The sequence below is a fragment of the Dermacentor albipictus genome, chromosome 3 (assembly GCF_038994185.2).
Source record: "Dermacentor albipictus isolate Rhodes 1998 colony chromosome 3, USDA_Dalb.pri_finalv2, whole genome shotgun sequence".
Lineage (NCBI taxonomy): Eukaryota > Metazoa > Arthropoda > Arachnida > Ixodida > Ixodidae > Dermacentor > Dermacentor albipictus.
In genome coordinates this window covers 155512398-155527979 of record NC_091823.1, presented here as the reverse complement: position 1 = coordinate 155527979, position 15582 = coordinate 155512398, and the positions used below count along the sequence as shown (strand labels likewise).

The 15582-nt window shown below is 48.1% G+C and overlaps 1 protein-coding gene across 2 annotated transcripts in view; it reads left to right on the top strand.

Annotated features, from left to right (window-relative positions):
- The window catches only part of LOC135920595 (mucin-3B-like), a 213580-nt gene that overhangs the window by 169782 nt on the left and 28216 nt on the right, over positions 1–15582 (top strand). For both annotated transcript variants that reach the window (XM_070536202.1, XM_070536201.1), the window contains exon 7: positions 11503–11685. In XM_070536202.1, the coding sequence (XP_070392303.1) occupies positions 11503–11685 (183 nt within the window). The remainder of the gene's footprint in view (positions 1–11502; positions 11686–15582) is intronic.

The following is a 15582-nucleotide window of genomic DNA, read 5'->3' as shown; positions in this document are numbered from 1 at the left end:
CCGGGCAACATTGTTCTGGCTGCAGCACTGGGCTGCGCAGGGGTAAGCGGCACCAAATGTATGATGACGCATAAGGCTGTGGTTGTGGCTCACCGGGGACGCACATCGATACCATCTGCATCAGTTCGTTCCTGGTGGTTCGTTTCTGGTGGCGGAGTTTTGGCGGAGAGCGTTTCGCTAGCGCTGGCACCCTTTACGTGTTACGGCGATGCCTAGCCTGTGTTCTGCATTTGGGTGCAACAACCGAGGGGGCTAGGGGAAGAGACTATTCGTCGTTCCATCCGGAAGAAGCAACGCGGCTCGCCGCTGCACAGGATCGGCCAGGAAAGCTTTGAAAATGCGTGGGACCCGCGTCTGTGTGTGGTAAGTGCCATTCATCAGAAGTTACTCGTATTTTTTCGAAAGATTTGGTGAGAAGCGCGGGCGTCTGCCGCCTTTCATTGCACTACGTAACGTTCTGCATGGTTGAAGTTGGAAGGGTTCACTCGCTGCTACAGAAGCCGTGCCTCGTGTTGTCTGAGCCTCGCCGTGAGCGCTTCTGGTTCGGCAGGCTTTATTATGATGTCACGCACATCGCTTGGCGCACTCGTTCCGCTGTAATTGAAACCGTTTCTGGTCTCAGACACGAAAGTTCCCCTTCATATGCTAATTCGGCCACGCTGTTAGCGCTGCTAGTGGTTCAGGTCTACCTCTGCAGTGACGCGTATTGCTAGACATTTTCTTGAATTGCAGTCTGCTGACGAACCCTAGACTAAAACGACAGTTGTCGTCATTTGGGCCCACGGTGTTTCTGCTTCTCGCGTTGCAGGTCTAGCTTTTATGTAGCGCGCATCGCTGCGCGTAATATTATTCCCGGGGTTGTTACCAAGGTCGGAAGTTACTGTGCCTGGGCACAGTAACAGCAGCTCTATCTTGAGTACGCTATATCTGCACGCATAATAAATCAGTCTTCAGACATCCGCTAAACACAGCCGAAAATATAATGGGCTCAAAGATGTCGTGCAAATCTAAGCTCGTTGAACCATTGTTAGCGCGGATAGATCTGGTAAAAGGAGCCTCTTAACGACGGGACACGCCATGACCCAGACCATTGTAAACGTTCCACATTGATCTCATTGTTATGGCCACGCACATGGCGGGCTGACATACCCACAGTTCTTTTTCAAATTATTTGTGAACTGTCAGGGTGCATATTTTTCTTCTACGCCTAGTATCTTTTCTCAAAAAGTTGTACCATACCAAATCTTAGCTTATTCATCTTAGGATCACTTCACCGAAGGTAAATTTGAAAGCCACATTCTTCAGAATTATGGCATGAAGAAACGAAGGTCCGATGCATTATTAAGCTTTTTTGTAGTACGACGAAACGCGCCTTTGAGAGTTTATGGAAGTGGTACACCACCATCGTTTCTTACAGAGCCTAGACACCGTGCGTGTGCTTTAAAAAAGTAAAAGGTAAATATCCACATACAAAGCGCATGTTCCAATTTCCCTCGGTGGCGTGGAAGTTGAAGTGAAGCTGATCAAAAGGCGCCGTTGGAGAAAGAACACTCCGTTAGGTCGCTTGAGCACACGAATGCCACCGTTGACACCGCAATCGAAATGATGGCAGTGGACGAGGCTTCGATAAAGCAGTGAAACGTGGATACCGGCAGGTATTGAAGCAACTCATTTATGAAGCTCTCCTGTTGTGAACACAACAACCAAACCCACCAGGCTACCGCCACCGTCGGCGCCTGGAAGGAGCCCAGGGAAGAAGGGAGCACCGGCATAGGAGGAGGAGAGAAGAGATGACTGTATTAGCTTCGACGGGGCGGCCGGATGAAATGTTTACGGCATGGGGCCGAAACGGCCGGGGCGCGCAGCGCCGCAAGAAAGAGCCGGACTGCTTCAGTCGGGGACCAGACAAAGAATGCTCTTTTCTTTCTGCGAGGCAGTGTTGCCAGGTCGGACAACGTGGAGTAGCCCAAAGCTAGAGAAACTGTAGCCCAAATGTAGTCAAACACAAAAAAGAGCAAAATAAGTATGTAGCCAAATATAGCCATTGTTATTTTCAGTTTTATCTGTATATACATTTTCGCATTCGACTACGGTAATCGCTTTTCTACAACCCATCGTAAAAAAATGTCCGTGATGCCGCGATGGTTGACCCTTGATACCGACAACAGCTAAACATATTGAAGGGGCAGCGCAATATGACGAAGACAGAAGGCAGGAACACACAGGACAGCGCTGATCTCACAACTAACTTCATTCGAAGGCATGCACAAACTTATGTACACAACCCATAGCCACGTGCTCTCCCATCAATGGCGTCATTAACAGTGCACAGGCAAAAAACGCAAAACTCTGTAATCTAATGTTACACTATGAGGCGGCTTAAAAATTCAAATTCACTGTCATGCAAATTTAACGATGCCCTGCTTACGCAACGCGACCCTTTATTTCTGATGTAGTAGACCTCCATAATTTCCCTCGTGGTCTCCCTCGACTTAGAATGGAAGCGCGAACAAAAAACTTGGAGGACGCTTCGAGGACAACTGGTCAGAAAGTGTTGTGGGACGTTCATGGAATTGAACTGATCATGATTTATGGCGATAGAAACAGGCACGCTGTTCGGGATTGAAGTAGGGATTATAATTTAAAATTGGCAAAGAATATCTCAAAGGGCAGTAAGTGGCGAGACCTGGCAATGAAATCTTGGTACTTCGAATGTAGTCTATGCGATTACTGTAAGTAAGTCGGCTGTTATTTAATACAACATAATTATTGCTTAAAATTGCAGTTGCTATAGTATTAGACACTTGCGCTTTATTCTATGCTTCGGAAATCAAAAGCGCGCGCATGGCTACGGCAACACGCTGAACTGCGTACCACGCGTAAAATCGTCGTTTCGTTTTCAATCCGATTGGTTCCGCTTTGACTGTTTAAATACCAAAGCAGTTGGGCAGGAAACAATGGAAGCACGTAGCTATTACCGCAAAAGTACTTAAGACTTCGGAAAACATGAATCGCAGGAACGTCGACTTGTTAGACAAACTACTTTGTCACACTTACGGCCGCATTTGTCGTCTGCCTCCCATTAATTCCGGCGTATAATCACTATCGCGCTCACCTACCACCGCTGCCAACAAGCTGCCAGTGAAAGACTACATCGTCACAGCCGATAAAAAAATTCTGATAAAAAAATGTTCCATGGCGTTTTCCGCGTTACCACTTCATGATTACACACTCTGACTAGCAAACTTTCCATCGCAATAAAAAATAGGTACCATGAAAATTGGCTCTCAGCTTTTTAATATTCACATTTAAGAGTGGAATGTCATAACATTCAAAGATCCCCGACTGCTTCTCACCCTTCCCAGCAACTGCAGTGTATGCAACCATAATGTTTACCTGCATACGCTGGAGGCGAACATTATGCATGAAGGCGAGCTTTCTGGTTCTTTTTTTTCATTCCGCTCGCATGGCAGGCGCAGCCGATACTGCGGAGGCGAGGGCCATCTGTATGGTGTTGCATGCAACCGAGCGGGGCGCGCCGGTCCTACTTGGCAGTAACCGCTTGTGCTCGTTTTTTCCCTTTGTCCCATGTCCTGATTCGCCTGCACCACTCAGTCTCATGGAAAACCAACTAGCCCAAGCCATCGCCCCCCCCCCCCCCCCCACTAAGATGTCGAACAGCAGCTAGAAAAGGGGTTTGTGTTCGAGGTTCCGCTTAACAAACATAGTTTTCTCGCATAATCAAATTACCATTCGACGGTACCATGTCTATAGAGTGAGTGTAAGTCGTATCTTACGAATTTTCTGCCGCGTTTTACTTTGAGAAAATCAGTTACATCGGTAATGCATATGCGCCAGCCGAAGGGCCTACGTGGTTCGGGATAATTTTTTCACACGGAAACGGTGTCGACGCCGGATTTTCTGCGACACGGGGCCCTTAACGCCTATCGCATTAAAGTTCATTTCACATGCAAAGGAAAATGGCAGAAAAAAGCTTACCCTGCGAAACGCGGACTAGGTCAGAAACTGTGCCTAGCGCGATACTTCAACCAGACACTTTCGCCTTGGACACACTGGAGCGTGTCATTTACCCAGGCTTCCCTACTTTCATGTCGGCGCCACGATGGCACAACCATATTGCTCTCTGTTTCTCAGCATAGCCATGTTAGTACAGTGCACTGTGAAACACCCTCCACTCCCAGGCTCATCCCGATGCCCGGTGAGTGGGTGTCGGGATAAGACGAAGATGAGACAACATTGCTGGAGTAAATGGTAGCACGGTGAAGCGTGGTGTGAATTTAGGTTAGTCAAGGATAAAATCATCGGCTCAAAGAATGACGCACTGAGGGGGAGGGGGGGGGGGGGCATTTCGCGCACACACGCACAGCCACGCTGCTGGCTCAGCCATCTAAAACATAGCCTTCAAGTTTTGTTTCTACTCTATGAGAGTCACCTCTGGAGCGGGGATTAAGGATCCACTCATAGCCTAAACAAAGCCAAGTCGCAAATTTTCAGTAGCCCAAATATAGCGGCGTAGCCAACTCACCCAAGTCGACGCCAAAAATGTTTTTTCTGTAGCCCAATTCGGCTATATATAGCCAAACCTGGCAACACTGCTGCGAGGGGAAACAGGAGGAAACTTACAGCGTTTGGTGCTGAGTGGTGCCCTGACGTAAACGACCCAAAACCGAAACCAGAAGCTAACACAAGATACCACATCACCTCTCCCTTGAAAGGAAAAATGCTCTACTCGCTCTCCTCGCAACAAAAGCAAGTCACCAGTCAAAGAACACATGTCAGCACTGTAACACACATGATTAGTGGTGACCTCTTTACACAACAGAAAATGATATCTTTGGCTTCCCCATTTAAGAAAAACGCACAACATGAAAACTGAATATGAGTTATTGCACTCCAGTTCTGCAGTTCCAGTACCCGTCTTGGGAAGACAATAAGATGCAGCCTTGCACACGGATCATACATGAAAAAAAATTCAGAGTACAAACGTAGACAGTGCAAACATCTGTGTGCCTCCTGGGACAGCACTGATGGGTGGCTCATTTGCCCTGAGCCTGACTCGAGACAGTCTCTGTGGCTGTCGTGGATTTGTCATTGTGCGTAAAAGCACTTTACACTCCATAGTCCCCCCGTAAGAATGGTAACGACTTTTAATGTTAAAAACTTTTTGGCGTGAAAGACAAATTAGTTTGGCGGTCGGCACCGTAGTAATGATGTGCGTACTGCACGATTACGCTACAAGAAACGTAATGTATCCCCTATACCAGTAGTAACTGGAAGAAAAGCTGGGAGACAATCATCAAGGGAAGGGTAGCCACTGCAGCGACTCTTTTCAGTGAATTTTCCAAGAAAATTCTGCAGTGCAGGGCATTTCACAAGTTTAGAGGCATTCCATCGTTTGCCATATCCAAGCGTGAAAGTATTGCGACCTACCCTACGGTAAATCTTAAATGGTCCCGAGTATTTAGGATCGGACATTCTCGAGTTGCTTACTCGGACAAGATCTCCTGGACGACATTGAGGGCATTTTGATGCACGACGACGGTCCACGTACGCCTTAACACTTTTGTCATAAGAGCCGAATTCGCATGCAATTACCTCCTTAATTGTCTGGAAGCTATACTCGGTATCCTTATCCCAGACAAACGGTTTTCCTTGCTTTAGCAGTTTCTTAAGCGGCTCTACCAATTCAGCATACTGCGGGATCAGTTTTGCATAGTATCGCGTGACACCAAGAAATGAATGCAGCGACATCTTCTCAGTTGGCTGCAGTGCCTCAACAACTGACTGAACTTTGTTTTCCAGCGGCGAAATACCGTTTGCAGCGCAGGCTTGCTCACGGAGAAGCCGAGGTTGAGGACGCAGTTTCGCCGAGACTGGTTGCATTGAAGCTCGATGATGAACGTCGTGGATGAAGTCCTTTAGAAGTCCCGATTGTCCTGAGTACGGCTGGGCGATAGATAGAATAAACTTTAATGTACACCGGAAAAGGGGATCCACCCACCCCCCGACACGCTGGTCAGGGGGCGAGTGCCGCCGCCTCAGACGCAGGCTGGGAGGTCTTGGTTCCCAGCAGCCTCTTCAGCCTAGTTGGGTGAGCTGGAGCTGGAGCTCAGAGTCCGAGCTGCGCAGCAGGGTCCCCCAGGTGTCACTACTACCTATTTTGTGCGTTCCCCCGGGAGAGTACGGACATTCCCATATTATGTGGTCGAGGGTCCCTCTCGCCCCACAAAGATTACATTTATCGCTCTTGGCCTCGGGGAACATGTGGTTCGCCATAACCGGGTGCGGATATGTATAAGTTTGCAGTCGTCTCCTCGCGACTGCTTGTCTGTTTAATTTTGGTTACGGCGGGGATACCAGTCTACGAGCCAATCTATAATGCTGCGTGATCTCCCCATATTTTAGCATGCGCTCTCCGCAGCCTCGGTCATCGAGGGGCTCCGTAGCTACTCGGCGGTAGAGATCTCGAGCCAGATCATTTGTGATCACTGACAGCAAAACTGCCATAAAAATTTTAGCAAGGGAAGGATCTCGCCCCTAGCGGCCAGAATCCTAGACCAGAGAAAGCTAGATAGAAAAATTCAAATAATTTGGACTCCGGCGCACGAAGCCGTCCCCGGCAACGAGGTGGCCTACGGCTGGGCGAACTCCGAGGGAGCGTTGTGCGGGAGAGACGGAAACTGAACGCTTGGGTGAGCTGGAACTACTGACACTTGTTGGCGTGCAGCGAAAACAAGCTACGTACGAGCAGGGGACTGTCGATGCTTTCGGTTCCTTGAACAGCAAACTGAAGCGAAATGTCCAACTTTTCCGCACGCACGGCAGGAAACGTGCTTGGCTGCATCATCATCATCATCATCATCATCAGCCTGGTTACGCCCACTGCAGGGCAAAGGCCTCTCCCATACTTATCCAACAACCCCGGTCATGTAATAATTGTGGCCATGCCGTCCCTGCAAACTTCTTAATCTGATCCGCCCACCTAACCTTCTGCCGCCCCCTGCTACGCTTACCTTCCCTTGGGATCCAGTCCGTAACCCTTAATGACCATCGGTTATTCTTCCCTCCTCATTACATGTCCTGCCCATGCCCATTTCTTTTTCTTGATTTCAACTAAGATGTCATTAACTCGCGTTTGTTCCCTCACCCTGTGCTCGGCTGCACAGCCTGGATAAGATGCGATGTGATGAGGTGAACCACATCAGTAGCAATGGCCTGCAATGTCTCGACTGGCTTCGCGGAGTTCGGGCCACCCGCCGTGTTGGCCGGCCTCCCCAGGTCGCGACTTTCCGCCATGCCGCCGAGCGCCATCTTGAAGCCGCCGGATCGAGGGAGAAGGGTGGCGGGAACCGCCATCTTGCGCGCCCGGGCGAGGAAGGTGATGGCTGTCGACGCCATCTTGGCGTTGCGTCGAGACGCGCCGAACGGACGAGCTGTCGAAGACTTGAAGTTTTTTGTAAACTTGCTGTACGGTTCGACGCAATCCTGGGCCTTCTTCAGCGTGAAGGACGCTCCTTCGTAGAGTAACCTTTCTCTAATTCTTGTTGATGCGACGCCTTGGAGGATTTCGTCGCGAAGGGACTCGTCGTGCCAAGCGCCGAACAAACAAGCAGGCGCTACCCTTTGTAGCACGGTGACGAAGTCCTGAAAGGTTTCTCCCGGTAGTTGCTTCCTTTCCCGGAAGGTAATATGGTGCACCAGGGGATTTGTGCTTTCTTCGTAATGCTGGTCGAAGATGCGGAGAACGTCTTCGAACGTAGTAGCCGTCTGGTTCATTTACGACGCGAGGTCATAGTACAGACGCTGCCCCTCAAAGCCTAAATTACTCAGTAAAATGGCTTTCTTCCTCTCGTCTTGTAATGCTTCGCATCCGATCGCCTGAAGAAACGTGCAAAATGAACGTTTCCATGTGAGCCGCGGTACCGAAGGAGTACCGGGTAATGCAAGCAAAGGCCGCATGGGTGGTGCAGACGCCATGCTGGGCACGGAGAACAAAGGCGGGGGAGTTGCGGTGGACGACGTCTAAGTGGACGTAGCGTCTTCCATGCCGGAAGCAGGGGAGCAGCAGAAGTAGAAAGGCAAGGGGCCATAAAAGTAAAGTGAGCGGTTTACCTCGTCGCCAGTTTGTTGTAGCTTCGACGGGGCGGCCGGATGAAAGGTTTATGGCATGAGGCCTAAACGGCCGCGGCGCACAGCGCCGCAAGAAAGAGACGGACTGCTTCAGTCGGGGACCATACAAAGAATGCTCTTTTATTTCTGCGAGGGTAAACAGGAGGAAACTTACAGCGTTTGGCGCTGAGTGGGGCCCTGACGCAAACGAACCAAAACCGAAACCAGAAGCTAACACAGGATACCACAATGACGTCACTTTTAGATCAACGGGCTTTATTAAGGACGAAGCTTAGGCGATCCCCAACAAGTTTTTTGTGAGTACCGGCCCTGTTCCTGGCAGGTACGGGTGCTCTACCTGGCTCGGGTCACCGCGCGCGCCTGCAGGCAAGTCTCGAGTGCTTACGGGACGAGTTCACCTCTAATGTCTGCACATTTGCTGCCACCACAAACTTCAAGGTTCTCGCTGCGGCTACCTTTCGTGGGTCCGGTATAACGTCGGGCTTGTCTACAAGGTGACAGAGAACCATAATTTATTTGCCGGTGAGGAGAGCGCTGACGCAAAGGACCAAGTGAAGTCATCAGTGGGCACGATGCCGCTAACTTAACAAATGATATAATTTTGCGAGAGTCAAGCGAGTAAATGCGCTTGAAAGCTTCATCGTGACCATAAAAACTACGTGCGAGGCAGTCGCGACCAACGATGCGGCTGTGTGGGAAGGGTGTCTTGCCACATTGCTATAGCTAGGTTTGCAATTTCCTTAAAAATTGGCGAATTTGACACATTATTTTTGGTAATTCTTGTTATTATGTAGGCTTTGAATATTTTCGGTGTATTTCATTGCTACTACTACACATTTTCGGAATGTGTAGCACTAAACCCGCTGATTCGATGGTGCAGGTTAGGAAGTTTCGTACTATGGGGAACCATGGAGCGCTGATCAGGAGTCACTCCAACAGTTACACTGTGCAACTGAAATATGCTGACACTATCCGATAGGGAGACTGCGAAGATCGCACAACATATTTAAGGATAACATACGTGCGCATACGTCGACTTTGCATAGCCCGATAGCCAAGATCTGTCCATGGGCATGCGCGGTGCGTTGAGCGCATGCGCTGCTACGTCCTAGCACGTTGGTTCCCTGTTATGTGAGGAACCATGAAAAGTGTGTCTCGGGAGGATCAGTGAACTTGCTGACATGAAATTATTGTACGTGGTATTGAAAACTCTGTCCACCACTCGCTAGGCTGTCTGACCCGGCGCAGCTGCTCGCACGCGAAGCTCCTGCGCTGTTTGCCCGTATAGGCGGGCTTTGGCGTAAGATGACAACGCAAATGAAAAAAAAGGCAGTAAAATCAGGGCTTTAAAATTGGAGAAGTACAGCTTGTGATTGAAGATACCGTAACCTTTAAGGAACATCTATTGCGAATAGTCTGTAATGTGTTGTCTAAGTTCCGGTACGAAATGTAATATTGTTTATTTCTCCTAAACATTAGAGATAGGGCATATAACGGAAACAGTTCTGTCGAGTACGTTTATGTTTATTGCGTGCCTCACCATGAAATGATACCAGATATATATGGGCACGTGTAAGTGCACTTTTTACTGCACTCTCTAACGTGTTTGCATTATTTGACGTACATATTTATCTTTCATCGGTTACCGCTTTTCAACGGCTAACAAATGTTAAACATTGTCGGTCGCCACTGCACGCATCTGCATGCATCAGAAGTTTCTTCAACGTTACGGATTGTTCTATCGATGGGCTGTTGTCACTGAACCTTTTGTAATCTGAATGTATGCGCGGCGCTAATTGTGCAGTACTGTATGGAAGCGAAGCGGGCACCAGTGATTACGCTGGGACGTTGGACGGCGCGCTTGACTTCAACGATCACCGACGGCTGTCACCGCTGTCGTTGTGCTCTGAGGGTCACTTGCTTTTGTGGGCACTGGTTCACCCAAGAAAGCGTTCGTTTCGTGGTTTAACCCGCCGCGGTGTCTTAGTGGCTATGGTGTTGGCCTGCAAATCACGAGGTCGCGAGATTGAATCCCGGCCATGGCGGCCGCATTTCGATGGGGGTGAAACGTGAAAACACCCGTCTACTTAGATGTGCGGGCACCTTAAAGAACCCCATGTCATCCGGAGTGCCCCTGCACAGCGTGCCACATAATGAGATGGTGGTTTTGGCACGATAAACGTAATAATATACTTTTGAAATTTTTTGTTTCGTGATTTACAGTTGTGCTACTGTGTTCCTCACGGTGACTACAACGTGACATGTGGTGGAGCTGTTTGTGCATTCACGTACCGGACGCCCCCTTAATGCCGGCATCCCAGCCCGAACCGTAAAGACAACACTAACGCCACCCCTGACCATCGAGGAAGTTGCAGACTACACAACTTGATCCCGGGGCATGGATCTTTACCCGAGCAGAGCAGAAAGATCGGCACCATGTCAACAGCCACGGTGACAACACCAGCGTCGCCATCAGCGTTTGTTGTTGAGCGACTAAGGTAGCCACCTATCTTCCGTGGAGCTTCATCGGAAGACCAGGAGACGTGGCTCGATACGTTCGAGACTGTTAACCTACAGCAAGTGGATGCCTGAGGACAAGCTTCATCACTTCTATTTTTAACTGGAAGAATCCGCCAGGACTGGCTTCGCAAATGGAGATTCCTCGTTAAAGACGTGGCACCTCTTAGGCAGCGAGTCGCTCAAGACTTTCACAAGCGTCGCTAAAAGAGAAAGGCCGAACTTCTAGTGCAAGCCCGCCTACACACGCAAAGTGCCTCGAGCGGCCAGTCGCGCGGCAATTTAACCTGCATTTGCCAGCTTCTTTCACGCTCGGGAAAACATCTTTATGTAGAACGTACTGAGCAACTGAAAGCTGCATAGGGAGTTTTTCATGTCGCTCTACAACTTTCTTCTTGACACTTTCCTTCTAATTATAATATTTCAGAAGTTGACTAATTAATTAACGATGATGATCCAATTAGGCAGCATAAAAAATAATTTGAGCATCTCCAACTGACGGCAAATAACATTACCTTGGTTCTGTGCAGCTACATGGCTTTCGGGTATTTTTTCACCTCAGGGTAATTTTAGCTGCGAAACCCTGTATAGAGTGTACTTATTTGCGTCCAATGCGTACACAAATAGCGTGGGAGCGCTTCCGTCACTTTTGAAAACAATACTTTCGGTCTGCGAGGCTTGATTCAGCCAGATCCGTTTTCAGATGTTAGATCGCTTTCTACATTTCAGAATTCACAGATGCCCAGGTGTGATGTTTTATCGGAGTTTATTTCTGCATGCCCACGTTAAAGTTTTGAATTTTGAAAGCGGTGTGATTTTTTTTTATATTCCCAGGAGGATGCGGTGCGGCTTATCAGCATGGTGACACCGCCCATGAATATGTTTGCCCTCGCAATAAGCTTTCGAATCGACATTTTTCCAAAGGTTCAACTCTCTGAAATTCGCCAGAAGACAACTACGCCGGGCCTGGAACGCGTGGGAGGCAGCAGTAATCACATAATTCAAGAATTTAAATCTGTAAGTAAAGAAAAAGTGCATAGCTAGGGTACAATTCTGAACTGCAATTGAAAAAATGGCTGTGGCTTAGGTAAGGTTAAGCCCAGGATGCGAAGCATACTAGCCTTTATTTTAGTTGTTGAACCACTGTTTAGCCTGGTGAACTGCTGTTGCTTGGCTATATTTGGTTCGGCTAGACGAAGAAACAACTCATGCATTACTTCTTCGCCTTCAAGAGTGGAACGCGACAGCGTTCCCGTCGACCCGCCAAGGGGTGTAAGACAATGGGCTACAGGGCAGCGACTACGCGCCCCGCATTGGACGCGGTGAGCGTCGAGCAAAGCAGCGTTCGGCGCGGCAACGAAATGTGCGCCTGAGCAACAGACGCACGCCTTAGAAACAGCGCGTTTCTAAGGCAACACCGCATTCACTAGAGGCGCTTTTGTACCGCTTTGAAGCGTTGTACTCGTGGCTCAGTGGTAGCGTCTCCGTCCCACACTCCGGAGACCCTGGTTCGATTCCCACCCAGCCCGTCTTGCAAGAGTTGAGCCAAAGCCACTTCTCCTCTGTCGTGACGTCACGGTGTCACGTGATTTCATGGTCACCGCCGCGCCTGAGGAGCTGGGTTGAGCCCTCGTAATATGCTTCGCATAAAAATCATTTATTCCAGTCTACAATGCGTGTGTCCTCTGTAATATCGTGACATACTTTCTGTCTGGCATGAATCTCCTAGTCCTTATATCTTGCTACTGGCCATAAATGGCAGAGACTGCGTCGGTAACTCGCAGCCCGCTCTACTGATATTTCCCCCCTTCCCTTTGCCACCGATCGCACCTGTTAATGCACGGGTGCCGCCGATGTTCTGAGCTAGTGATGGGCTAAGGGTGCCAAGCTGGAAACGGGCATATTCCAAGAAGGACATTTTAATTACCCCTCGTTCCTCCGACTTCCCTCGGTAAGGGTGAGGAAGGTGTTCAAAACAACCTGTGTGCTGCACACCTATGCCTAGCACCTGGGCCTAGCGTGCCTAGTACCTAGCGCAGCTGGGCTAGAGACAGTGTTTGGTGCTCAGGCGCGCTGCCACTGCTCGTTTATTTTGTTCTCTTTTGCCATTCGCCCGGCTGTGCTGTTTTTCTTGTTTGTTGTGCTTTACGAGAGTGTGCTTTCCCACATTTTTTGAGACAGCCGACGAAACGCGAGCCCGTACTTCGAGTTCTCGCGAGAAAGGTAGATTGCGAAGCACATTCCTCTGGCGTTTTCGCTTATCCTATGAGCCAACCTCTAAACTTTGTTAGGAAGCACGTGAAAGTTTTGCCGGTCATTCTGAGGACACTATAGGCAGCATTTTTCTCATCCGTAGTTTCGGGCAACAGTACGAAAGCAGTGTCGCGAACACGCCAATGAGACAAGCGACGCTGTGTTTACCGGAGAACTGCAGCGCTGAAACTAACGTTGGAAAACACTTGTCCTAGTTTGTTGATGCGCTCCCAGGTGTGTAGGCTGGACAGGCTCAGGCTGTAGCTTGGTAGTTGATTTCGCTTTAATGCGGCAGCATTAGGAATGTGAAACTGCAAACAAAGCGTATGCCTCTGGTTTGGCATGCTGGTCACGTTATGTATGTATGTATGTATGTATGTATGTATGTATGTATGTATGTATGTATGTATGTATGTATGTATGTATGTATGTATGTATGTATGTATGTATGTATGTATGTATGTATGTATATATATATATATATATATATATATATATATATATATATATATCTCCGGTACCATTACCAGTATTATTTCTATGAAAGAACTGAATCGTGGTAAAATTAGCAGGTCTGGTCAGTTGTCATCGTGTTAAAGGATTTCACTTGATACAAGTTGCAGCAATATGCTATCACTGCAAATTAGAACGATAACTTCCAGCCTAAGAAGTTTTTCACAAGCTCTACAGCAACTCATAAGAGTGAATTATTTCGAACAGCCCGCGTTATATTTTTATGGTATATGCACAGCTGAACTCTTCAGCGTTCGTTTGCTTGCAGAAATCTAATCAGTCATTGTTTTAGCCTATTGTCGACAATAAAGAGCACAATTCCCCTGCAAAATATGTAGCCTCTACTACTGACTCAGAGGCATTCACGCACCAACTTGGATAATTCTGAGGTGATAGCAACACTAATCACAGCTGAAGAACTATGTGTGTTGCTGGACATTTTGAACCAATTTCGCGTAACTGTCATGTTCATTTTGATGCGTACTTTGGGACAGTGCATAAGGGATGAAGGACGGAACGAAGTACACAAGACAGACTCTTGTTCCAGCATACGTCCCTATTGCGCTCTCCGAAGTTGTGGACTCGTACCAACTAGCTTCATTGAAGTGCTTGATTTAATGTGCTCATGGCGCGACACTTAGCTCTCTGCAATACTGCGAGTGACATTGTCCCAGCACTTTCCTATTCGGCTAGCTAGCTCACTAGCTATTCACTTATCCCACAGAAAATGTGGAGTGATTGTGACGGTAATGCAGCTTTAAATGTGGGCTGTTCACATGTCTATGGGCCACTGGGCATGCGCTGCTTTTCATTGAACCCGCTTGACGCCAAGAGGGGGCGGAGCTCACGGCAGCGCCGCCAGAAAACGCTGGGTGTCCAGAGCGAAGCGCCATAGACGAGCCTGGTTGCAGTACCAGCCTGTTAAATGATGTGTTTCAGCTGTTCCGGTACTTGGATAGTCATCGTAGACGAGGTATGTTCGATCTTTAGGATGCATGATTTTGATTTCAATATCTCACACTTTGCTCTATATGTTTTTCTCATCATTGCATTGTTATACGGCCATGTTCAGTATTTATTGCCTTCCCATTATGTCACGTTTCCCGCCTATGTAAAATTTTAAATAAGAGCGCTACACGGGAAAGAATGCAGCAGCTACGTCGACGACAGGTACGATACCATATATATGACTGTAACGCTTCATTATGCTAGCGTGATTTGTTCATTCGCAGTCTGTTCGAGAGCTGCAGGGCCGCCATGGCACGCTAGCGGCTAGCGGGATCGTATTTTTGAAAGCATGCTTCACGGGCGCTTGTTTAATCACACACAGGGAAAGAAAGTGACGCAGATAAGATAGAGCGTCGCAAGCAATAGACATCTTCTTTTAGATTGTGTTCTAGCACCTGACAATGACATCTTCCCTAAATAGAATAATTAGGATCCTGGCTTTTTATGGAGCACACTTCTTTTAAACGCAACAGAAGTAGTAAAAGAGACATTTAAATAGCGCCACATTAAACCCAGAAAAAGAACCAGAAGGCAGGACGATGTTTTCTGCATGGATGATATGTGGTTCCTTTGCTATGTCCTCAGTCGCGCTGTTTAAAGCGGTTTGCAAGATCTATGAACAATTGCAAATGAACACGCTATCCACCTGTAGTAGTCGACGCTCATTGCAGCTGATGTTCACTAAAGACACTCGGAACGATTCGCAAAGAAGGCGTGCCTTTTTTGTAAATCGGTGCATAGAGCTTGAACGTCTTGCACATGACTCTTTTGTTTTCATGGTACGTTTCGTCGCAGATAATTCACTGGAACATATCGCCCTGTGGCAGTGTAGAACAACACTTCATATCTAATATTTAACAGCAACTTGGGGCGCTTTAACGCAAAGCTATTCCAAACGGTTCTATTAAATTCTGCAATCAGCCATTCCCGATTGGTCAAAAACTTTTTTCGACCACCCCACTAAACCTGTCTGTCAAGCGACGTCATGAAAACCGTGATAGGTCCCCATCTAATACGATGTGTACACACTCATTATGCATGATTTTATCGAACAAAGGGAAAATAGTTCTTTCTGATTCGACCCCTTTTCGCCTTTAGCCGCCGGCTATGGATAAAAAGGTTTCGGGCTGCACCGACTTC